This window comes from Lepidothrix coronata, unplaced genomic scaffold (genome assembly GCF_001604755.1).
Source record: "Lepidothrix coronata isolate B3197 unplaced genomic scaffold, Lepidothrix_coronata-1.0 Scaffold40, whole genome shotgun sequence".
Classification (NCBI taxonomy): Eukaryota; Metazoa; Chordata; class Aves; order Passeriformes; family Pipridae; genus Lepidothrix; species Lepidothrix coronata.
Window position 1 is genome coordinate 1,005,490 of NW_016690220.1, and position 25,390 is coordinate 1,030,879.

At 41.8% G+C, this 25,390-nt stretch overlaps 1 protein-coding gene across 7 annotated transcripts in view; it reads left to right on the plus strand.

Annotated features, from left to right (window-relative positions):
* The first annotated feature begins 462 nt into the window (after positions 1 to 462).
* Positions 463 to 25,390, plus strand: part of CARMIL1 (capping protein regulator and myosin 1 linker 1) — a 194,158-nt gene continuing 169,230 nt past the window's right edge. For 6 of the 7 annotated variants that reach the window (XM_017813289.1, XM_017813293.1, XM_017813291.1 and 3 more), the window contains exons 1-2: positions 463 to 540; positions 4,342 to 4,439. In XM_017813289.1, coding sequence (XP_017668778.1) covers positions 501 to 540; positions 4,342 to 4,439 — 138 coding nt within the window. In that variant the 5' untranslated portion in view covers positions 463 to 500. Of the gene's footprint in view, positions 541 to 4,045; positions 4,061 to 4,341; positions 4,440 to 25,390 lie in introns of those variants that run through there. The other variant, XM_017813294.1, reaches the window with a different exon arrangement.

Genomic DNA, 25,390 nt, shown 5'->3' on the forward strand with positions numbered 1-25,390 from the left:
CGCCGGGTGCTCGGTGGGCGCGGGCGGCTCCCGGCGGCTCCCGCGCGGTTCGGGGGCCGGGCCGGGGCGAGGGCGCCAGCCCTCCCGGGGCGGGGGCAGCCGCCACCGCCTCCCGTCGGTGCCGGGCGGGGGGAGCCGGGTGGCGCGCGGGAGAGAAGGAGGGAGCCGGCGCGGGGGCCGCCGTGAGCTTGGAGCGCCGCGCTTGACCGGCCGCCTGTGGGCGATCCATCCCTCCCTGGGAATGCCCCTCCTGGCCGCGCTGGTAGCCAGGGGCGGCATGTAGCGCGGGGGGAACGGGCTCCGCGGGGGGCGGGAGAAGCCCCTTCCCTCCGCCCGCGCTCGCACGCCGCACATACACACACACACACACCGCAGCGAGGCGCACGGCCGGCCCTCCTTCCTCCCCCGCCCGCTGAGTGCATGCCCGCCGCGCCCGGCGCAGGGACGGCGCGCCGCTGAAGCAGCCCCGCCACCGGGCACCCCCGGGCAGCGCCGCCGCCATGGCCGAGGAGAGCTCCGACGTCCCCAAAGAGTTGATCGGTAAGGGACAGGGCATGGCGGCGGGAATGGGGGCTGGGGGGTCCCGGGGGAAGGTGCTGCGGGGGCAAGTTTGGAGGCCGCCGTGCGCGACCGCGGGATGCAGCGCTGCCGGAGAGGGGTTGGGGGAACCCGGGGGTGGGTCTGTGGAGCCGCGGGGAGCGCCGCGGGTGCTGGCCGGGGGAGCCGAGGGAGGGCTGGAGGGACTCCGAGGAGCCGGGGGGGGCAGCGAGGCCGAGCTGTTGCGTGCGGGGAATGGGCGGGCGGGGGCTGCGGGGCTGCAGCGGGAAGCGAGGAGTCGGCCGCGGGCAGGGGCTGCGCCCGTCGAACCGCGTCCGGACACAGCGTGTACCCCCACTCCGGAGGGGTCTGTCGCGGCGGTGCCGGCAGGATGCGGGCGAAGCTGCCCCGTCTCCCCGCGCCTTCTGCACCGCCGCCCGGCCGGGGCACGTCCTCGGAGCGCCTCAGCCTGGCGGCACGGTCTGCGGCTCCGCTCATTATTTTTTATTTATCCCCCGGGATTTGGCGTAGCTTAAGACTCGTTTTCCTGTGTACGTACGAGGGAATGAGGGTATTTGTAATTAAAGTTTTATGGCCACATGCACACGAGCCCCCCGTGTGCTGCATGGTACAAGCTTAGGAAATCACAGGTAATGCCGAGGACCCTGAAAATGCAGTCATCGCTTTTGGGGAGCTTCTGATAAACGGGGTTAATTGATCGTTATCGCAGTACGCGTGTAATCAGTGTCATTTGGGGGTAACAGGTCTGATGCTCAGGTTCCTCAGCCACCTCGCTCTGGCCAAACTTCTTCTGTTTGTAGTTGCGGTTTTGCCTGTTGAAGACCTATCTAAGGATCTTGCCAACAGTAGAATAATTTAAACTGTTGCCTTAATGATAGATGGAAACAGAAATTTGTCAGGCAACAAGGTACATATTGAGTTGAATACAGTCCTTCAGACCTTACCTAGTTAATTTATAGTGTTGCATTTCCTTCACTTTTATCAGTCAGCAGATGGTTTTAGCATTTATAAAATATTGGTGGAAATCTGGATGGACAGTTGCAGCTGCTACAGATTTTTTTTTATGTAGCGTCAAAATAGCTCTATTTTGCTGTCCTTTTAGTCTGCAAACCTTGTGGTTTACTTTAGTCTATAGCTTCTTACTAAGAAGTAATGAGGTGGGAAGTGTTCTAGGAGTAGCTATGGTCAAAACCATGGACTTACTGTATTTTACAATGGGCAGTCAAGTTTGAGGTGCTAATACATGGTATTTCTTACTGTGGGTCTGCACTGTAGTGCTGTGGGTGAGATGTGGTGCATACTACAGGGAAGAGTAAAGTGGGCATCTTCACGCATTCCCTCCTGGTGGCTTTGGACAATATTAAGAATTACCCCCAAGCTCCAATACCCTGCACCTATCCAGCCTTCTTTGTCAAGGGCTCTTCTGGGGTGTGTGGATCTGCTTATGTAGATTGGTTTAATTTCTAGCAGTATTTTGGTGTCTGCATGTTAAAATTTAACCTTTAAACAGACTTCTTTGTAGTAACCATATTTTGAGAACAGGATGAAAGGATGTGCTTTAATGCTAAGTCACTAGAGTGTGGAGATTAAACTGGGGGTAAGTGTGTTTGAGCTGCAGTTTTTGTTCTGTTACTTCCCATTTGACCTTTGTCAGGTCTCATAGGTCACAGTCTTCAAAAAAACCCTCTCTTATTGTTGCTCACCTGGATCTGCTCCTTCGAGGTGTGGTTGTCTGAAGGCTCCAGCATTAGAAATGGATGAACACTTTAAAATATGAACCTTAATGTTATGTTTCCATCTCTGAGTCTGAAAATGTACTTTGTGAGTCTACTTGCCACCCAGTGTGGAGGGAAGTGTCCTCAGTCACATGGAGGATATCTTAACTTTTTGAAGAAGCATTTCCAGCCCTTTCAGGCAGATAGAGCCTTGGAAGGAGCTGACATCTTGATTCTTTGTGGAGTCTGGTGTCCCAGGCCCTTTCTCTTCCCATGGTTTATTGGAGTAAGAACACAAGCTGAGGTCTTGCAGTCCCTCCCACTTCTTCTGTGGGGGACAGCAAAGGGAAGCAAGTGGGTCTCTCCACATTGGTGCCTCAGGAGGAAGTCCCTTACTAGATGCAGGCACTTGGAGTTGTTTGTGGGAGAGGAGAAACTGAAAGGCAGAGGCTGCAGGTTGAGGCAAAGTAGCAGAGACAGCAGCAATACTTTTCCTTCTGCAAGGAGATAATATTTTAAGAGGAAGACTGTGGCCAGCTTGCTTCTGGGTTCCCAAGCAGGGACAGAAAGACTAGAATTAGGCATTACCCATGGGAGAGGAAGCCTTGGGAGAACAGTTCACATTGGGCTGGACTTTTCCCCCGGGCTTCTCTTACCTGGCTGCTCCGGGAGCATGCAGCCTGGCTCCTGACCAAGCGGTTGCTCGGGGAGCCGGCCGCGCTGGCTGGCTGCCATGGGGCTGCCGCGGCTTGGGACAGGCTTCTCACTGGGCAAGCCGCTGCTACCGAGGAGCTTTTGTTTCCTGATAGGAAAATTAAAATTCCTGGGGGAAAACATGCCGATTCTACAGAAAGAGCTCTTTCTGGTGAAAAGTCTCTCCAACCAGCCACGTTTCTGACTTGCACACCCTTCTGCCCTGAGGCAGAATGCTGTGGCCTGGGCTAAACACCCATGCTTAATAAATGGTGTGTTGTTTGCACTAACGTCTTCTGACTACCAGATGAAAATTGTGCAGAAAAGCCCTATACAGAGCACTATAATTAAAAGCCTTAGAAGTAGCACATTATCTTCAATTTTAGCCTTTACACTTAAGCATGCATGAGGGCAAAGTGTATATGTCTGGAGAAGGTGGAGACTTGCTTTTTACAGATGCCAATTGTAGGGCTGGAAATAGGTTAATGTGTTTAAAAGATTTCTTTCTCATTCCGTTTCATTGGGGGCTGGGGAGTGAAACTTACTGAAGATGCCAAATTGGCTCTTCTAGATGAACTCCTCTGTTTATCTCTCAATTACATCAGTGTCAGTAGTTGTACATTCACTTCTGACCAGGGTGAAATTGTTCAAGGGAAAAGCTGATTTGTTTCATACTTGGCAGAGACTGTATACATGTGTATGCATGTGCCTACTAAAACATTAGGGCAACTCATGTAACTTTGGTGTTGGCACCATGAAGTGACTACATTGTCACTGGGACTTGGACCGAGACCAATGTTGCTTTCCATAGCATCCGCTGCAGAGCTGTCAGGTGTTACTATCTGGAAGTCTGCTTGGCTTGCTCTGCAGCTTAAATGCGCAGAGTGCAGAATGTGCGAACACTTTGCTCTTCCCTTACCTGACCCATTTAGCCTCCCTGACATTAACAACAGGCCAAAATTTGTGCAATGCAAGGAGCCAATTTGCTTTAGCAAGCTTTTCAGGTACAAATAATAGCAAGTGAGGAATCTGTTGTATTTCCCCAGAGTAGAGCTAAGCAGTGCTGGGGCTTGTCTCGGGAATGCCTTTGATATGTAAGTAGTCCTGGAAAGAAATATCAAATTTTGTTTAGAATCCTGGTATATAGAATCGATAATTCTGTCACAGTAGACATAAATTAGTGCGTGGATGGCATACTTAGAAAAGTTGTACATGTATTAGGTTGCGTTTAGTACTGGTGTGTGTGCCTGAGACTCCCGTGAGTGCAAGCAGTTGAACAACACAGCTCTGAGTCCTTCTGAAAAACAGAAGGAATCTGTTTCCTTCTTGCGTTGACACTGAAAGTACTTAATTAAAGTGTTTTGTTTTGTTTCAGAAAGTGTCAGGGATGTTATTGGGAGGAAAATCAAAATTTCTGTCAAGAAGAAAGTAAAACTGGAAACCAAGGGAGATAAAGTGGATAACAAAATATTGGTAAGTACAGTAGAATGACTGATTATGTGTGTGAAGGAAAAGTCACTACCTTTTCAGCAGGCATGAATTCTCCTCTGGAAGGATTCTTTGAAGTTTGTGTGTGCCGTAAGATACCCATATAATTTATTTTCTTATTTGCTTGATAGCCTGCATAGCAAGTTGATGTGCAGTTGTGCATGTGTACACACACGTTTATCACCGAGTTGTTTTTCAGAGTTTAGGGTATTGTGTTGTGGACTGATGATCAAGCAAGCTATTATCGGAACGTGTTCTAAAATAATTTGCTGCCTTTGCTGGTTAGGTTTCCTGTTTATATCCATAAGAGTTTTAAGTGGACAAGAAATGCAAAATTATCTTTTGAGAATCTTCTGAAACTGTTACGCAGTGAAGAATAACAGTATAACTGTTGGGCTTTTTGAACTCAAATGACTGTTCGTACTTTTTAATATTCTCTGTTAAGAATCTGCATTTTAAAATAAATGCATAATGTGTAGGATTCTAAATTCTGTTTCTTAAAACTGTAGTGGAGGAAAGTGTCAAATTAATCTCATTTAAGTATGCTTTCCTGTTTTCTCAAGAATAGTTTTGCTGGCCTCTCTTGATAGGAAAAAAGCTGTGGTAATAAGCCACTGCGTTGGCATACTATCTTGAATATGCAAAAAGACATGGAACTGTATTTCTTCAGTCTTTTGATACCTCTCTATTAGGAAAACTCTTAGGGTAACAAACACAAATAAGTACAGTGCTGCTATAATATTTCGCAAGGAATTTGAGACTTGGTGCCTTGCGTCGGTGCTGTTGCATATTTGAAAGCTTAATTGCCAAAGCTGTTGTTACTGATATTAGGTACATTCCCCATGCAGATATTCTATTTTGTCTTTCAAAACCGCATCTTCTTAATCAGTCCTGAATTATCTTCTTAAAGTACATGTTGCTTATCCCTGGGCAGTAACACTGTAGATAATGGCTCACTTTTCAGTGAGAGCTGCTACTTAAGGAATTTGAAATATTTTCTGCATAATATCTATGCATGTTATATGTAGCTCCTAGGTTTACAGTTTCTGTACTGGAAATAAATTGAATATGTGAATGTCGATTGATTGTCTCTATTTGAAAGCCATGTTTATAGAGAAGGCTGAGAGAGGTTTCACTGAAGTGGTTACGCTTGATTGACTTTTTGACTTACAAAGAATCATTACTATTATCAATAGTGAAATATATTGTGGAAATACTGAAATACTGTTCTGAACCATCAAGCTTTGAATTATCAGTGAAGTTTCTGAGGGATGTACTACTCAGCGTAAAATTCCTAAATGCAATGGCTCAGGAGTTTTGTCTGTCTTTAATCTCCTAAGATCTCTGGTGGGGGACTTTTACCTTTTATGACTGAAGAGGTGCTGAAAGGGAGCGAACCTGTTTAAGGAGTTGATGAGTTAGTGAGCACTCCTTGTGTGCGTGCACCTTGTCTTCAGTGTATGGGATAAGTCTTTCAAGGGGATGATTGCTGGGTGTTATCTGATAGAACCATTTGTTCTTCAATGCAGAAATGCAGGGGATTTTTACTGGTGGAAAAAAGAAAAAAGGATTCTTTTTATTGTTTGAGAAATTGATTATTGACTGCTGGGATTGGATTTTGTTTTCTTTTGCCATAGAAGAAAACTACCCTGTGTGAAGTGGTACAAATCACTAATGGCACTTTTTTTTTTTTTACAATGTTTCTCTGATTGCATATGTGTATCTTTATATGGGATTGTTTTTGTTTTTTTCCCCAAAAGTGCTGAATGTTATCTGCTGTGGCAGAGGCCAGTAGAGATTTTGGTTCACTTTGAGGATGCAAAGTTCTCTGAAATGCAGAATGCTCTGAAAAAAATGACACCAGTGACACCTTAAGTTTGGTACCTCAAATTAGTGGAGACTTTTTGGCTTTCATGTGTCTACACAGTCTCACTTCTTACTGTGAAGTAGAGGACACACACCCTCCTCTCCTCACAAGAGTTATGATGAAGATAAATAACCCTGCTTCAGAAGTATGTGAATGTTTAATGCTAAATGCCACAGGAAATCTGCCAACAAAATTAGGAATTTTTGTACTTCAAGCTGGGACTTAACAGTATTCAGTAAATAATGCATATGGCCATGTTATGACCAGAGTGGGTAAAACTGAATATTGAATTGTTGTGCCTTGGGTGAACCTGTCAAATGGAATGCTGAATGAAGTGTTGGCAGCAAAAGCAATTCAGTAATTAAAGACTATATCCTTAAGTGAAAGCACCAGAGGGCTTAAATGTGATTGCATGGGCAGCCTTCATGCCAGAGCTCCTCGACTCCTGAGAGCTTAGTTTTGAAATGTTAATCTTCTGAGCGCTGTCTCTTGAGTGCACATGTGGCAATGAATTGTTTTGAGATTTTGGGTTGAATTTTATTAGTAGTTGAGTGTTTACAAGCAAATTAGGTGGCATGCCTTGGGTCCATCGCTTAATAAGGAGGAAATACCAGTTGCTCTCATCTAGCTAACCCCAGAGCCGTTGTGAAATGTGCTCATGGTTTTAGAGGAGGTTGATCACAGAGGTTGGCACTGAGCCCTGACACCCAAATCTGTGCCTTAATTAAATGATCTCTCCTCCTTCCTTCCTAGGGAAATCCAGCAAAATCAGTACCACTTTGAGAAAGGGAGATTATTTAAAATTGACTGCACTTGGCAGGTAACTATAAAACCACTTGATCTCTGGCCCTGTTGTTCACAGTGTATGCAAGATACAGAGTACTAAAATATGGACATAACCCTCTACTATTTAACTCATTCTGCTATAGGAAATTCCTCTGATAATTAAGATGGAAATTAGAATCTGAGACTAAAGAAAAAACAGTGCAAAACCCCTGGTGTTGCTTGGAATAGGGTCCTAATATTAAACTGGTGAAGTTGGTGGATAAAATCTGTGCTTGCCTTAAGATACTCTAGAATCTCAGCTTTGGGTGTCAGAGTTTGGAACTTATGTCTAAGAATTTTATTCTAAAACAGATTTTTTCAGTCTGCACAATGAGTTTGCTGCCTCAGTAATCTCAATCTGCAGTCATTTAGTTTTTCAATTAGTCATAATGATGCAAACCAGTAAACATCATGAGCTGCTCAACTGCCTCTGGTCTGCTGGCACCAAATCTCAGGTGTTCAGGCAGCAGAGTGGTATCCAACCCTGAAAAGGCAATAACCAGTTGAATGGGCAGAAAATCAGTCCTCAAGTGATTAGGGCCAAACCCTAGTCCCATTCAGGTCATCTGTGTACTCTGGCAGAGCAAAGCTGCCATTAGGGAGGGTGATGAAACACCCAGGCATAGAGGAGACCTTCAAAGGTGATGAACTGTCCCACAGGGCGAGAGGAACAGACATTGTGGGGCTCCCCAGTAGGTTGCAGTACCACTGTGGGCGAGGGAGACACACAGCAGGACTAGGGATGGTAGCTGGGGCAGCTGAGCTCCACTGGTCACCAGCAGCGCTGCAGTGCCGAGGCAGACCTGAGGTCAAGCCAGGCAGTTGGGTTGGTGGGGCAGGCTCGACTGGGAAAACGACCGAGTGCAGGCGTAGCTGTAGTTGAGTAGCTGTGGTTGCTCAGGCTGGAGTTGAGTGCCAGATTTCCAAAGCAATGTGGGGAGTCCTGGTCAAGACTTCTTCCTACTTTTGTGGTCACATGCATGCACCGTGTTCTGGCAGAGCTGTTGAGCTGACTGCCGTAGCTGGCTCCATGCGGCCTTGAGCCGGAGGCAGGGTACTGCCACAGGAGAGGACCCAACTGTGTTTGGCTCCAGTCATCCTTGGCTTCAATGATTCTTGCAACAGTAGTCTTATTGGGTTAAAATAGATAAAGACATCACTATTTTCTAATCAGTGGAGGATTGCTTTGGTTTTCTGTGATTGTTTTGTTTAAACCTGGTTTCTTATGAGGACAAGGTTAAGGCATCATGCTGAGTGCCTGCGGTGTTCCTCCTCACACTGACAAAGTCTGACCTTCTCTCCAGTTTCAGCTCAAGCTGATGGGTATATAGAGATCTCAGTGGTGATGATAATAGAGTCGGTTGGGGTGTGGGGGAAGGCAGTCAGGAAAAGAATTTGATAAGCTTTACACACCTTCTCTCTCCTCTGAGGCCTCCACTTTTTACCACCCTAAGGGATCAGGCAGAATGCCCTGTGTGCATCTCGGAGATATTTCAGTGGTTGTTTTTTTGTTCGGTTGGGTTTTTTTAGTTTTTTGTGGGTTCTTTTTTTGTTTGTTTTTTTTTTTTAAATCCAGAGGCCTCAGTGATTATCAGAAGATTATCACCTACAGACAAACGCTGATAGGGAACTGGGCTTCTTAGTTTTATGTTTGTGACTCTGCTTTTCTCTCCTCAAAATAGCCAAGATATATAATTTGCTGATTATTTCCCATTGCCATTTCTTTCTCTCAGATTTGTGGTAATTAATAGCAACTATTGAGAAGTTGAAATGTGAGATATAGGCAGTATGTTAAATAAATCTGACTAACTCCTTATGAAATACTGGTGTTTTCAGGAGTAGTTCATGACAGACCAGAATTCAGGATTCATCTTACTTTTAGGTTTTTTACTATTAAGAAAAGAGAAAGCTCCTTGTCTAGTTGCCTTTGAGATTAGTTTTCCTTTCCAAAATAATGTTAATTTTGACATAAAAGATAAAGAAATATTGCTCTCTCTATGTCTCTCTATGCTCTGGGTTTTTTGCTTTGTTGTTTAGTTTATTTTGGTGGTTGGTGTTGTGGTTTTTGTTTTGTTTTTTTCCTAACCTAAGGCTATAGAATAGTGTGATGTGATGCAGTGACCAAAAGCACATTATTAGGAAGTCCCATTGAGTAGTCTCTGTTACGCTTCTGCCCTCAGTCCTTTACATTCTCTTTGTTAAAATATCACAGTGCTACTGCTGAAATCAGAACAGTTGCTTTGGCAGGTGGTTCTCCTTAAAATGTACTGTATGCCCAACATAAATTCACTGGGAGCAATTCATATGTCCTTGTCGCTTTCTCTGGGACATATGCTTTCATTGGCTTTTAAAACAAAAAAATTGAATTGACTCCTGTCAAATAAGTTTATATTTGTTCTGTGCACATGGTCTGAGACTTCATGTTCTGCTTTTAAAGACCCCTTAAAAAGACTGAAATTTTATTTTAAAAAATCTGTGTTTACTTTTAAAAGGAGCAAATATGGCCATTTTGTGTGCTGTCCATGTGTCTTCTGAATATTGCTCAAACAACCTGGTTGACTCTACTGAAGCAACTGAGAAAAGCTTTTATGAGCTCCTGTGCCTCTTCAGCTGTAAAGGTGGCACTCTCCAGGTGGAGGCAGTAATATTTTGCACTGCCATAACTATTTTGGGATTGAAAGCTTTGGTGCTTGTTTTTCCTTGCTCATCTTTTGTCTTGATCGATCTACGATATTCTGTTCAAATAGAGATGAATTTCACATCCTGCCTTAAAAAATGTGCACTTCTATTAAACAGCTAAGAGCATGAAGCTCCCAGGGTTGTCCAAGGTTAGTTTTACATAAATATGTGCAATCTCACACATTATATCATGACAGCTGGTGTGTGATAATGATGTTAAATATGGACGTTCTTTTAAAATAATGGTGTTTCCTCTTCCCTGCCCAGAACATCGACTGTTATGACATATATCTTAAGTGTGTCTTTATGAAGATGAAAGGAGGTAGGTGTTGGTACATCCCTCATATCAGGAAATATAAATGAGGTGAGGTAGAGTAATCAGAAAATACTTACATGTGAAAACGTATTTTAATACATTTATGAGGTGTCTCTTAGAAAACAATTGAACTCTGGCCAATAAGATTGCTACAGAGAACTGGAAAAAAAAAAGAGTATTGCTGGAAATAGAATTTATTAATTCAGTCATGCAGTTGTATATATTTCCAAAATAGGAAGTGTTTAAAAAAATACTTATGTGCAAGTTTCACTGAAATTTACATTTCTGTTATACATTGATCCATTAGGTTACTTTTAAATAGTGGGAAGACTTACAAACCTAGCATTCTGGAGTACTGTGTCTGTCTCTGGGGCCCCCAATATAAGAAGGACATGGACTTGTTGGATTGAGTGCAGAGGAGGGTCACGAAGATGATCAGAGGGCTGGAGCACCTCTCCTGTGAAGATGGGCTGAGAGGGTTGGGGTTATTAAGCCTGGAGAAGGGAAGGCTCCAGGGAGAGCTCATTGCAAACTTCCAGTACTTCAAGAGTATAAGAAAAAATGGGGTCAAATTTTTTAGCAGGTCCTATTGTGGTAGGACAAGGGAGAATGGTTTTAAACTAAAAGAGAGTTGATTTAGGCTAGATGCAAGGAAGACATTTTTTACGATGAGCGTGGTGAGACACTGGAACAAGTTGCCCAGGGAGACTGTGAATGCCCCATCCCTGGAAGTGTTCAAGGGGAGGTTGGAGGGGGCTTTGAGCAACCTCGTCTGGTGGAAGGTGTCCCTGCCCATGGCAGGGTGTTGGAACTTGATGGTCTTTAAGGTCCCCTCCAACCCAAACCATTCTGTGGTTTAATGATTTTGATACTGTGATAGTGCATGCAAGTGTTGAAAACCAAGATGATTTCTTGCACACTGAAAGTGTAGTGTATTTTTTGCGTGCTTGGTTGCTTTCCCTTTCTTTAGTTTTGGGCAACTGGTACAGGCAGGGAAAGGTAAGAAAAGGGAACTCCTCTTCCAGTGCCCTGAAAGTAGCTGCTGTTGTCCTGGCTCATGTACTTTCCATTTGCACACCCACCTGCAGGCGTGTATATTCTTATCTGTGTTCTGGAAGGAGGAGATGTAAACATTATCTCACTCTTAACTGGTTCTGATTTTCTGTTCACAGTTAGCAGGGTAAAAAAAAGTGGTGGGAGGTAGGAATCCACTATGGCTCTGAATTGATCATGTAATCTTTCCTTCTGTCAATTTTTCATAACCTAATTAAAAAACATTTCCTTTTTAAACTGCCTCACTCTTTCCACTTCTTTTGCTGAATATATAATATATCGAAGGGGTTTGCTAATATACTTTTGCTTTGAGAAGGCCTGACTCCCCACCACCATTATTTGTGAAATGGAGCCTTCCTAAGCAAGGATTTGCATTGAAGTCTGTGCATAAAAGAGGCAGAAGACTGATTATTACATGTAATTTCCCTAAAGCTGGAAATAAAAAATAGAAAATGAGCATTAGGGTCAACCTCTTGTCTCAGTCGCTTTTCGCAGCTGATGGCTTTTTCCCCCCAACAATGAGAAGACACGGAAGGGAACAGAACATGTGTCGTTTGGTAGACCAATATAAATGCAAAAACCTGTGCCATATTTGTGTGGGGTTTCTTTTCCTTTTTTTTTTTTTTTCTTAGAGATTGTTTTATCTGCCTGACTCTAGGAAAAGAATTCTCATGCAGGGAATGTACTTTACTTCAGTGTAAGTAGTGTGGAGGAGGACATAGTAAGCTTGAAAAAGGCTGCAAGGGCTGCTAATTGAAAAGTTAGTGCAGTGTACTGTGAAAAATGCTTCTTGTTGCTCAGAGCCCCTCTCTTCAACCACTGTTGTAGTGGAAAATTGGTGAATGTCACTGACTTGTCTGATTATTAAAATATTTACTTTAGCTCACCTATAACTCTGCTTCATTTTTTTTCTCATGATGGTGGTAATTTAATTCTGTGTAAAGTAATTACGGGCCCAGGATGTAAAATTATTCTTTAAATATAGCTGCTGCTAACTCTGATCTGTACTGCTACCTGAGTCCCCAGGCGGATTTCTGCCCTTGTTCCCGTCTCATCTCTCCCTGTTTCTGAAAACACCCACTCTGTGTCAACTCATGAATGATATATTTTTCTTAGTGATAGCTTCCCTAATTGGATTATTTAAGATGACAAACTGTTAGGATGCAAAATGTAATTATAAGACCCAGAGTCTGAAAACCCAAAACTCCTGAAACAAACCTAACCTAATTAATTGGCCTGCTGGGTGAGGAAGAGATACTCTACTCTTATTCAACTCCCTGAGCCAGGGTAAGATGCAAATAGCTGTGGGATGGGATTTTTAATGTTAGCAAAACAAAATAAGTTTCAGCTCGTTACTACAAAGTTTAGAGAAGGAGTCACATTGCTGGTGTTGAGAGTGGAAGAGGTGGTTTCCTGCCCCATAGGGACCAGGGCAGTGGCTTCAAGGAGGGAGAGGTGGATAGGTGGGGTTTGAGCAAAGGGGAAGGCTTTCTCCCTCAACCAAACAGTATTTGCTCATTGCTGTATTATTGTCACTCTTTGGGAGCTTTTCAAATGAATCCTGACAGCACTCACTCCTCTGAGCAGATAAAAGTTAAAAGGGTTTGTGTGTCCTGTGAGGCTATTTCAAAGGTGCTCGCAGGATAGAAACTGTGAGCACGTGAGGAGCAGCTCTTTTTTTTGGACAGGTTATCTTTCTGGATCTTCTATGCAAAGTGACCTTTATAAATAAAAATACAAGAATTGTGGTCTGGGCTCATGGGTGCAGATGTTGTGCAGCTTACTCTCCTGGCTGACAAGCAGCGTTTGTATCCCTGCATACAGTAGAAGGCCTGCATGACAGCAGGGTGGGCTCAGAAAATGTGTATGTGGAGTTGGAAAACAGAAGAGGAGATGCCGAGTCTATTTTCCTCTTAGGATTTTTGTCCCGCATTGCGTTTTCAAGTGGTGCTTGTTTCTGTGCTTTTCAGATGATAAAACTAGATTTTAATTTTTCCCCCCTTCCACAGTTGAAGCAGCAGTTAGCAGCCTATTGCCTGTGAGGTGGACAGTGGTGTGTTTGGGATGTCTGGAAGCACTCTTAATAGCCAGGGCTTAGGAGGCTGAGGTCATTTGGAGCAAGCCAGTTCCATTTTGTGCTTCAAAGAAGCTTGCCAGAAGCTTATGGAGTAGGCACTTCAGGTACACATCTGTTTATCTGAACATGTCCTCAGTTCTCTGATTGAACAACAATTCTCCCCTTGTACCTCAGACTTTGTCAAACCATTGCTTTTGTGAAGCTCCGTGAACTTTTTGAGGATTTGAGCCAGGCTATAGACACCTACTTATTCTTAGAGCTCGGGAGCAAAACAAGAGGATGAGATAGCTGCTGCAGAGCAGTTTCTACTCAGATTTGATTAGAGGAAGTGAATGGCCTGATCTGAATTTGGAGAAAGGCCACTGCTGTGTTTGTTCAGGGTCAACCTTTGAATGAAAAGGCTTCTCCCTCTCTGCCTTCAAGGCCATTAGCAAGACCGAAACTATTCACACAGAACTATTGATAAAGGGAAATCCTTTCAGAGGCTCATCTCTTAATAAACACTAGAGCCTCATGCTTAAGAATGATCCCTTTTATAGCCATGCACTTGAGCTTCTACTCCAATGTGGAGCTCAAGGAACCTTAGGTGGGGAGCAGTGAAGGTAGGTATTTTGATTTTTAGTGGGTCTGCCTTTCACTGTCAGTCTTCTTTTTGGTTTCTACAGTGTTGCTAGTAAATATTTGAAGATGTATTAGCTTTGTTAGGTACTGATGCTTTGGTGAGTAGTTATTTCTGCCAACTTGGTAAGTTTACTCATATCCCAAATCTAAAATATGCATTTTTTATTATTATTATTATTTTTAAAAGTGTAACATGAAAAATTAATTTTAAATACAAGTGATTTTCTTGACTGTGTCACTCCTCACATCTGCACTTTGCAAGTGTCAGAAGAGCACAGGCTTTCGCTTTTCTGTTCTCTCATCCAAAGAAGGTGCTGAAATCCGTGCATATTTTGTGAAGCATATTGGTGTATTCTGTGTACAATTGTTGCATGCACTATGGGTATCTTTATGTTCCCTTTCTTAACGTTGCTATTTTCCTTTTTACTACCCTCCCATATTCTCTGCCTCAGAAAGTGCCTGGAATCTTTCCTGTGTGGAGATTGCTGTCAGGACTGGGGTTTGCTTTTTAGTCTATCTCGCTTTACACTAGTGTCCTCATTTTTCCAAAAGCATATTCCTCCACTTTTGTTTCCTTTCCTTACAGAGATAATACGAATATCTCAAAATTTCAGTGTCCCAGCAAATATGGGATGATGGACAGAACATAATGCTGCTATGCTGGAAAACATTGAATGCTGCCATAGACTTATTCTGTATACAGTTTTATCTGATCCTGCTAGCCAAGTTCTTTTCTTCCTTGTACTCTAATTTTATCAAAATCTATGCTAGATTGTGTTATTTGTGTCATGGAGGCAGTTTGGTTCATGCTGGACATTATGGTGCTGTTACTGTAATCTGGCTTAAAGTTCTTTCCACCTTTCCCAAAGCAGCTTTCTTTGGTTAAAAAACAAGAAAACCAAGAAAACCAAAAAAAGAAAACACCCCATCCGCTAACAAAACCCAAAGCAACAGTTAGCATCTCAACAAAGTGCTGTGCAAATTATACTTGTCCTGAGTGGAAGCAAGACAGTATGGTGGACACAACTCACTTGCATTGCTCTCTCCACCTCTGTAAGGACATGAGCAGCTGGGCTGAGAAAAGGGAGGAGGTGAAAAGAAAACAAGTAAAGAACTATAGTTTAACATGGCAATTTAAATGCAGTTAGCTGATGTGGATAGTGACAGAGCAGTCTAAAAGATTGTAAAATAGCTTTCAGAGGGTTTCATCTGTGAATACAATGCTGTGTTACCCAAGTTTTGTAGTCTTATCTGTGCTTTGGGAAGACATCTTCTATGAGATTTGACTCTGCTGATGGAATTTAACTGTATTTTATGTAATTGGTACTGTTTCCTTCACACATGATTTCAAAGCCATTTTTTTACCATGTACTGGCTTAGCTACACCATATAGGCAAACTGCAGGATAAGCTGAAAACTGACTCTCTTGGGATTCTACGTAGGCATGTCAACTAAAGTTTGGAAAAGCTGCTTATCTGGAGAAGAGTGTGTGTTCAGCCTTAGCCAAATGCCAAGAAAAGCCTTCAGGAGTGACCTCATACAGAAGGGGTGTAAGCTTTTTTTCAATTTTAAACTGTTGCTTGTTTTTTTGCCTACACTAAATGCTACTAAAAATGGTAATACGTGCAGGTCCCGACTCTAACAAGTGGCATATTCAAATTAGAAAAATTTTAGGTGGTTGCAGGTTTAATGGTGACACTGAAAACACGTTTCCTTTCTGTCCTCACATTGTTAAACTGTGATCCTTTTCAGCTGACAAGGATTTCTGAAACTGAGTAAATGGTTATTGTAAGCCCTAGAAATACATTTCCCTGTGTTAAATATTTTGAAAACATTTAGCAAAATATGCAAAACCTGAAGATGTTATTTTGATGTGATATTTCCACTGTAATTTTATCCTTTAAAAGTATTTCTTATAACACTATTAGATGGATCTGCTATTGTTTGTATGTGCATGAAATTGTGTGAAATTAAATTTTGCAGGTTTTTATATAGTATTAATTTATCTCAATGTAGCCTTGATGCAGTCTTAGTAGGTCTTTGTTCAGCCTGAGTGGTTAAGTCCGCCCCAAATACGTTATTCTTCTATATTTTCCATCTTTTTCTGTTTTATTTCTCTATTTTTATCTTCCATTGTTTATTTTAGAATATTTCTTATGTTGTTTTTCTTTTTGGAGTGTCTGTTTACTGTCACTATAAAGAAAATATTGCAGACAATTGTTTGATATCAAGACTGGCCTTAAGGACTTATGCGTAATTGAAGGAAACATTGGCAAGTCAGCTTCTTGGCCTCCCCTTTCACCTCTTAAACTGCTCCTGTCTCCCACTGCTCTCTGGGATGTGGTCCGTATGATGATGATGATGGTACCTCTCTCTTCAGCATGGAGCAGCATTAACCTTGTGTGGAAGGGGTCAGTGAATTGTGCTTGACACAGAGCGCTAGGAACCTCCTTTCCTCTGCCTTCCCAGGTGCTGCTTGCTCAGGAGCCACATGTGCCTGGTGCTTGTGCTCTCTGCTTCAGGGTAAAGGCACTGTAGTTCCTGGGAGGAGGAATGCTGTCATGCTTGTACTTTGAGATGTGCTGCAAAGAAAGCTTTTCTGTGAAGTAGCCTGTATGTTGCAGGTCCACAACGTGGCCATTCCTTGTTTAACTGCATTCATGCAGGGAAGCTGGAAGAGGCTGAAAGGGAGCAGGAAGAGGCTGGACTGCACTGCAGGAGGAGGTGTCTCTACTTGCACAATTCCTTCTGTAATGCTGGACCTCTCTCTTCCCAAATGTAGGAATCTGCATGGCACTGCTCGGCTTCAGAACATGGTGGGAGGAAGGGATTCACTGGTTGTACTGCTTTCAGAGCACTGAAGAGTGAGAATAAGGGAGTCGAATTGCGAGAGTGCTTGCTCTCACCAACTCTTTCACCGTACGTGTTCTGTGAGAGGCCATCCTCAGAAATGTTTTCCCAAGTCATCTTCACCTGTTAATTTTTTAGCTGTATTGATAGTACTTCTGACAAACCTCAGCTTGTGTAAAAGGAGATATATAGTGTGACAGATCTGGCAAAAAGAAGAGGAATAACTTCCTCCACCTCTCTGTGTCACTGTTTTTGAAGTGGTAATAGCAGCTTTTTCATGAAACATAAAGAGGAAGTGCTGGCAGAGACATGAGATTCTCAGTCAGAAGCCTGGCAGAAATTAAGCAAGCTGCCTTAGTTGTTCTTGTATTTTTGTGTTGTCTTCAAGTGTATTTTCCATGGACCACACAAAGGAACAGATTATAAATACTACACCAATCTCACTGGGCATTAGTTATTGGTAATGTAGTTTGAGAACCTTTGGTAAAAGGTGTTATTTTAATATATTTATTATGCCATTGTAGTTGCCTTTGAAAGAAAAGTTGCTGTGGTATCACACTGCATAGGTTTTATTTCTATAGGAATAACCTTGTGGTGAATGTAGCAAATGGACAGTGGATTACAGAAGTGTTTTAAAGCTACAGTTCACGGACATTGCTCCCCTCTCCCCCAAAGCTGTTTCAAGCTGTATATTATCCTTGAGGTTCAATTTTGAATTAATATTTGATATAATAAAGTAGGCTGAAAAAATCCTTAAGCATGTTGGATCCAAATGCATGTTTGTGAAGCTGAGTTGTCTGTTACATAGTGGTTTTTGGAACTTAGTATCTTGAAGGACACTGAGTAAGTCCTGTAATCGACTTTACATTCATGGATTTCTCATGACCCTCCCTTGGGGAGCAGAGAAGTTTTTATAATTGACCTTTGTATGATCTGATGGCCTTGTCTAAGAGAACAAACAAAAATACGTGATTAAGTGGAATTTGTCTTGCCACATCATTTAAACTTTGGTAGTGAAAATCCATTAGACACCAATCTGTTACATTTTTAGGCTTTCTGAATAACCCATCTGTTCAGTTATGTTAAGCTGTATCTACTTAAGATGTGACCAAAACATGATTTTGTTTTGTTTTTGCTGTAATCTCTTTGGTGTAAGTATAGAGCACTTCCAGGTGACTTTTGGACCCCACACTTGCAGGGTGAAGAGTTTGGATTGGATTGCCCTGTTCAGCGTTTCTTGCACAGCCTGAGGATTAGTGGATTTGTTGGTGCGTGATGGAGCCAGGCCAGTTGGACTAGGCATTAGGTTAATGCTTAGGGCATTGTGAATGCACTGACATGAGGAAATTTAGTAACTGGGTTACGGTAGCCTCTGGCAGTAATGTTTAGCTGCTACTGTAAGAAAAATACTCCTTTTCTAATTTTGTTTTAATTCCCCTGTAATGGAAAATCTGTCCTGAGCTGATTTTAGCATTAAATGGAGGTAAAAATTCATAGTGGTTTGCAGTTATCACTATACCACTGAGTGGTATGGTTGCTTTCAAGCATCTGTAATGGAGTTATTGATGTTTTTCCGTTCCTGTAGGTAGAGTTCATGCGTAAAATGAATGTTGAGCTTTTATGTGTATTTAATAATCACCCCTCCCAGGAATGTATACCAATGCATATACTGTTGCACAAACGGATGCTTTAGATAGGCCTGTGACTTAAAGAGCGACTTTGTTATATATTGCCTAATATATTACACACAGATTCTATAAATTTCAAAGATTGTTATGTTATGCTCTTTTTTTAAGGTTAGTAGAGTAACTGAAACAAGAGGCAATAAAATCAAATCTTTTGAGCCCAGCATGCTGCCTCTTGCATCAAGATGGTGTTTGGTTGCTAAATGTGTTTCTCCCCAGACAGTGAGTGCATCTGCAGATTCTGCAATGCCCATTTGTTTCAGCCTGAGCATAGTCCTCTGTTGACACTCGCTGTGAAATACCATAGCCTGGTTCACCTTCTGTGCTGCTGAGTTCCTGTAGCTTTATCTGCTTCATTTATTCATTATTAAATGCATGCTTTCTGCTTGACAAGTGCTATAAAATCCCTTTCACTGTGGCTGAACCCAAGAACCTCCAGTGAGAGTCTAGAAGTTTGGGGGTTTTTTGATGTAAATACGATGCATTTTTACTTTTTGCTGAAGTGCTTTTCAGACCAGACTGCTTAACAGGTTAGTAGATATTCCCTGTCCTGTTCTTAAAGCCATGTAATCAGGTAAAAATAAATGCTAGATTTTTTTTTTGCTACTGAAAACAGAAACAAAAGATCTCATGTATTTGAAAATGTTTCTAGAGATCTACTAACATATATCTACATTAAAATCAAAGTTCATTCTATCTAGTTTGTGTGTTATTATATGTATTTCTGTATTAATGTAGCAGGTATGCAGTCCCCATTAAGAACCCACAGAGAGCATAAAACTGAAAGGTATGCGTTTCTAATGTGAGCCACAGGATTACTAGGTTTCTGAAATTTTTAAATTAACTCAATGTAGACATGCAGTGTCGAAAACTTTTGGTTTATTTTATGATTCTTTGAGAACAAAAATCAAATCAGAGCTTTGGGTTTCATTCCTAAGATCTACCTTGTGTAAGCACTGGCTTGTCTTTCAATTCTTATTAAGCATGTTCCAACCAGTTTTTATTACATTAGATTTTATTTATCCTTTCTTAGATGAGCATTCCGGTATTTGGGAGCTATAAACATACTAATCCAGGATACCAGGTTTTCTTCCAAAGGGAGAACAATGGAATTAACCACTAGATCCTAGTTTGTTAAGAAAGTATCTTTCCAAATACAGGCCTTTTGCTTCTAATTCTTCTTAGAAAATATAGCTGTGGTAGATTTTTTAGCTCAGTCATCACTTGGGTTTATTTATTTCTTTGCTTTGACAATAACCAATTTGGGACTGTAAGATTCTTTTTCTGTATGATTCATCTCTTAGGTCAAGAGAGGTAGCCTCAGGATTTCTCATGCAGTTGGATGTAACACCACCAGTGATATGGGACAGCAGTTTTGCTGTCCAAGATAGCTAGCAGTGGAAGAGCTGACTCTTCCCCTAGAAAAGAATAAAGAAGCAAATGAGGGACTGTCTGAAGAATATTTCAAAGAAAGGCCAGGGAGAGTGAGATCAAGGCCAGAGGAATTACTCAGACTGTTGGGTGAGCCTTTCTGTACTTGACAGTCTGCAGCTGTGAACCTTGTCCTCCTCCACACAGCAGAAGGCCTGTAAGGAAAGGCATAATTTTTTTTCTCAGTACAGGTCAACTACTGTTTCTCTAGTTGGGTGAACAGAAACTGAGAAGAAAGTGATGGAGCTCAAGTGGCTTTGGAGAACTCAATCAATCGACATGCAGAATGCTTTTTAGGGGCATTACTAGTAAAGATGTCCAAGGAATTGAACCTTCCCATGCCTCAGACTCAAGGGTTTTGTCTGCTCTCAGCTGCTGTCATCTTAGCTTTTCTGTAGCTTCACTCTTACCTGGCCAAGGGGCAGTTGTACATCTGTCCCAAACCCTACAGCTGGTGAAATAGCTGTTGGGTAGGCTATGAACACAACAGGTGCTGTGGAAGCCTCCTCAAAATGCTGTACACCAAGCTGGACACCAGAAACCAGTTTCTCCTGACTGGAAGGCTCATGGTCCTCCATTCAGTGATGAAATGGCAGGACAATTCCTTCTGGGTCGTAGCATCTCCTCAGAGGCGAGATACTGGACTCCAGGATAAGTATGCCACTGATGACCCTGACCTGTAGTCAGTGCTGCTTTGGTTTAGCACCAGATGTATCGCTATCTCTTTCTACTAAGGTGTGCTGCTTAGTGCGGTAGATGTGATTATCAGGGGAAAGCTTTTCAGTAACACTGGATCTGCTGAAATGCTTAGTTTCCAAGGCACAGGATCAAACTTTCCTTTTTGTTTTAGAGCCACAAAATGCATGGAAGTTATGCACTAATTGGAACCAAGTGTGTCATCTGTAATGAATAAATAATTGGATAAATTTGTATCCTTACCTCCTCCATCTGGTCATGTGTTTACAAAAATGCCATGGTGTTTCTAGGTGGATTTAACAGCATTCCTTGGAAATCTCAGACAGAGCTCATTCAGAGGCTTGAGTCTGGCTTATTTGGTATTTGTTTGAATGTTTTTTTTTTCTACACCCAAACTTGCAGATGCTGGAAACATTTCTAGTGTGAATATTATGTTTGTCTCCTTTGGAGGCTTATAGGGGCAAAGCCGCACTATCATTTCATGAGTGGTTTTTCAGTAAACTTTGTTTCTCAAACATTTGTGGAAGGAGCAAGTGCTTGTGTGAGAACACTAGCCTACAGCTGCTGGTGCTTGCTCAGAACAGTGTGTGGTTGCTGGCTTAGCCTTGCTCTCTAAAAACAGTGCTTTACTGAGGTTTCCACTGCTTTTCTTCGTTCTACCTTTTGTCATTTTTTTAGAATAATTGTGAAAAAATCTAAACTTGAAAATAAAAACTTTATTTTGCCCTACTTTTGATATCTGCAAGATAACATGGTATCAGCGTACACAAGGATGGCATTAACTCTGAAAGACACTACATTTCAGCTGTTGTGTTTGTTGGTGGAGAGTTAGAAAGCTGGGACCTGGCAGCTTTTAATGGCAGAAAGCCAGAAAGAAAATCTTTTGCCTCAGGTCATATTGACAGCCATGTCTGCTGTCACGCTCAGTTCTTTAGATTTACCGGTAATAAAAATCTGAACATAAGTTTGAAGCAGTATATTGATAACTGAGTGAATGTTAAGTATGATTATTTAATAGCATTAAATACTGAGGTGCAGATGTATAAAAACCTCTAGGCAGCGGCATCCAGTAATCAAGTGGGGCTGTCAACTTATTGTAGCCATCACATTAATCATCTTCCACCCATTCATGCTGAATGTGTAGTGTAGGTCTTCCCCCACCTCCTCAAACCAAGACAAATCAAATCAATGTTGTTTATTTTTCCCCACCAGATTCAAAAGGTGATTATTTGCATGGAGTGAGGAGGATGATTTAATGACAGGAGGATAAGATCTTGAATCCTGGAGTCGTAAATGATATTGGCAGCTTTTAGCAGCTGTCTGTTTTCATAAAAAGGCAGACCCTTTTGGAAAGGCTCCACTTCACAGCTGGGAAAACATGTATCATGCAAAAATGCGATTTGAGTTAGGCTTGATAACCAAGTCTTTTTTAAAAATAGTTCTCTTCCAGTACCTTCTCTGTCCTCTGATTGTCTAAATGATTGTGGTGTAGTTTTGGTGCTTTCCAGTTTGTGCTTTCACGGTGAATTCCATGTGATAAGCTCTCCTGGACAAGTGTTTTCTTTGCAGAGCAATTTAGTGTCCTTGAACTGCATCATAGGCTGTGATATCCTGGGAACTCTGGGGCGTGCATAGCCACTGACTTGGACAAATAAAAACCTACAGTTAAAAATTTCTCTCTTAGACTAATGTAGGCTATTCTTTTGTTTTCAAAATGCTGATATTTTTAAGACATATGTATAATTTGCTTGAACATTATAGCAAACTAAGTATATTCCAATGTATTATCAAAGGGAAAACAAACTAGAAGGTAATTGTCTCAGAGTCTATGACTCTAGAAAATATCACCTGTAACTGAGGTGTAAAACTCTTCTCTGAAGTGAAACTCCATGCAGGCAGACTTATTGTAAGTAGAGAAAAAAACATTGTAAAGCAAAACAAGTATTTTAACAGATTGTAATAAATACATGAGAAAATATTTACAGTATTGCAGGTCCGCTAATTTTTCAAATGACCTTGAAAATATGCAAGTGCAGCTGTTCTTGTTAATGTGAAATGGTGCTGCTTAGGAAAAATGTGAGTTTGGTGGTGGCTGGGTCAGATCCTTACTACTAAAAATCTTGAAGATATTGACTGGTGACGCTAGCATCTGGTTTGACAGAGTTGTGTATAGATTTGAAGATATTAGGAAGGTGTGTTAGGATTTGTGAACCATCCCCAAGATATTTATCTAGTTTTGACTGATCAGACTAGAAAAGGGATATCTTTGCTAAGAAACTAGCTTGAAAACAGTGCTGCAGCTTTTAAATATGAGCTATTGCTCTTTGATAGTTAAATAGTGGATATGAGCTACTTAAATTGCTGGAGAAACTGTAGGTTTTCAAAATTTTAGGCCCAGTTGGATTTTGGGATTGATTCCTGGAACACAAGAGGTCTAGGATAGAGTCTACCAACTTTATCTGTGTTTCAGCAGAAAGAAAAGACGATATTTACATGGCCAGGATGGCCTTTGCTGTGGAGTGAGAATGTTGAATGACCATGTGTAATGACAACCATGAAAGACCATGATGAATGGTCTTCAGATGTTTAATTTCTTTGTACTTCTCAATTGTCTGTATGTGTAATGAATAAACTGACTGACCTTGATTTTTCATGATCTTGTAAGAAAAGACTTTCTGGTTAGGAGTCATCAAATGCAAGACAGGATTAAATTCTGACTCAGTCTGGAAACTCTTCCCTTATACAGAGAGTTATGTAGTATAGTATTTTCTCTAGAAGTTAATTAGTTTCCATTTAGAAAGTCATTTGTGTCTTAAATGTATTTAGAAAGTTGTTTGCTACTAACTTTGAGAAGTCATATACTGTCAGAGTTTTTTTGCTAAGCTATGTGAGTGATTAAACTAAATTCCCTGGGCTCTGTGTCAGTTTTATCTTTTCAGTGAAGGAGACGTTTCACTTGATTTGTCTTCCTCTGTAGAGAAGTCCACTGATCCCTTGAAAACTTGATAAAACAGTTGTTATGTTTCTTTCTCTGAAGAACTATTCCCTTTCTGCTTTTAATTTTCTGAGTGCTCTGTTGCTTCAAGCAAGGTATTGCACTCAGGTTTATCTTTCCTTTGATAAAGCATTCTATGGAAATGTGGATGGTTGTATGATTGAAAAGGAGCGACCTAATGTCTTTGACAAGCTTGGCTTTTGCGGCTTTTTTGTTACCTCTATTTAAAAAAATCTCCACCATGGTTATTTCTTTGTGATGTCCCTGCCCTTAACAGAGGAAGCAGCAACAACCTATGGATGTTTTGAGCGAATAAACCCATAGCAATAACTTTGAACCCTCTCTCTACCCTGGAATTTCCTTTCTTATTTATTATGCTAGCCATGGGTGAGACACCAAGCTCTTTGTGGTGGGTTTTCATGTTTCACTGGAGAAGAGGAGGGGAAAAGGCTTTCCAGCTAGAGAGCAACTGCCCGGTCTGTGGTCTGCTATGTTTTCCTGAGTGAGCTGCTGTGATGAGCAGAGTGACAGCCAGTGAGTAAGCTGAGCAGAGTCGGGCTGCTGCAGGGCAGTTATACCTGTTAGTGTAAACAGAAGCCAGGTATCAAATCAAAGCGTGGCGGAATAGCTTGTGAGCTGTAGCTAGCGGGCTTCACGGTGCCGAGAAGGAAAAAGCAGATGGAAACGCTCAAATGCATTTCCTTCCTCCCCTTCCCTGTCTCTTGGATCTTTTATTTCAGTCAGTAATGGAAATCTGTGCTCTGAGTTTTGAATGAATGGCTTACACTGCGCTAGTGTTAAGTACTTAATGAGCCTCATTTCTCAAAGATCTCGCAGTCTGCCTCAGTTAACCCAGCTGCTTTTTTTAGGAGTACTTGTTTTGGCAGAGGCTTTTCTACGTATGTGAAGAATGCACAAATAAACCGTTGTGCAATTTGCAATTAAAAATGAGGTTGTAGGGAATGGAAGGATTTTAAAGTAGGAGATCAGAGGGTGCAGAGCCAAGGAAAACAATTGCTCAGCATCACTTCATAGCCCTCTGTCTCAACAAGATCTGTTTGTCTGCCTTGCCTGCTGAAGAGAATAGAAATGCAAGCCTATGCTGGGGGAGTCCTGCGGTGCTTGTGAGGGTCAGGCTCGGCAAAGGGATGTGGAAGTAATCTGAAAGGGCCAGGAACTGATTTGCGGTTGTTGTTGTTTTCTTTTTTTCTTTTACCTCCTCAAGGAATAATTGCAGCGTGGCAAAATTCTGCAGAACGTGTGCAGTAATAGTGGTTAGGATTACTGTGGTTAAAATGAGTGACACTAACAACTCCAGAAGTGTGTACTTTCAAGCAGTGTTTGAAAGGAAGCAAATACATAAATCTAGAGCTCATCCACAGCTGTGGAGTTGTTTCAATTCATAGACATGAGTGGTTAGCCATAAGAGTAGCTGTGCTGAGGTTTATCTTTATGCTAAACTCAGATTTCTGCATTGATTAGGTTAGATTTAAGCAGGAGTAGTTTAGTCTGATGTAAATTTTATTTGGGATGGAAAGGAAGGAGGAATGTTGCCTGGGTAATTGCATCACATTAGCAGTTTCAGTGACAGCTTGGTATTGGCTAAAATTCCAATTAAAAATGTTGTTTTAAAGATGGACCTGTGTTTTTCTTCTTCCTTCTGCATAAGGGTCTTGAACAGCTGTCTCCTGGGTGTGATGCTTTAAAAAAATCCTTTACCTTCTAGAAGCATCTGGTATATTGAAGGAGGCATAGCTACGACATTGTTAACCCTCCTTAACAATGTCAGCTGAGGGTTACACAAACAATTGCCTGAATTGCTGGAGTTCAGATATCTGAAA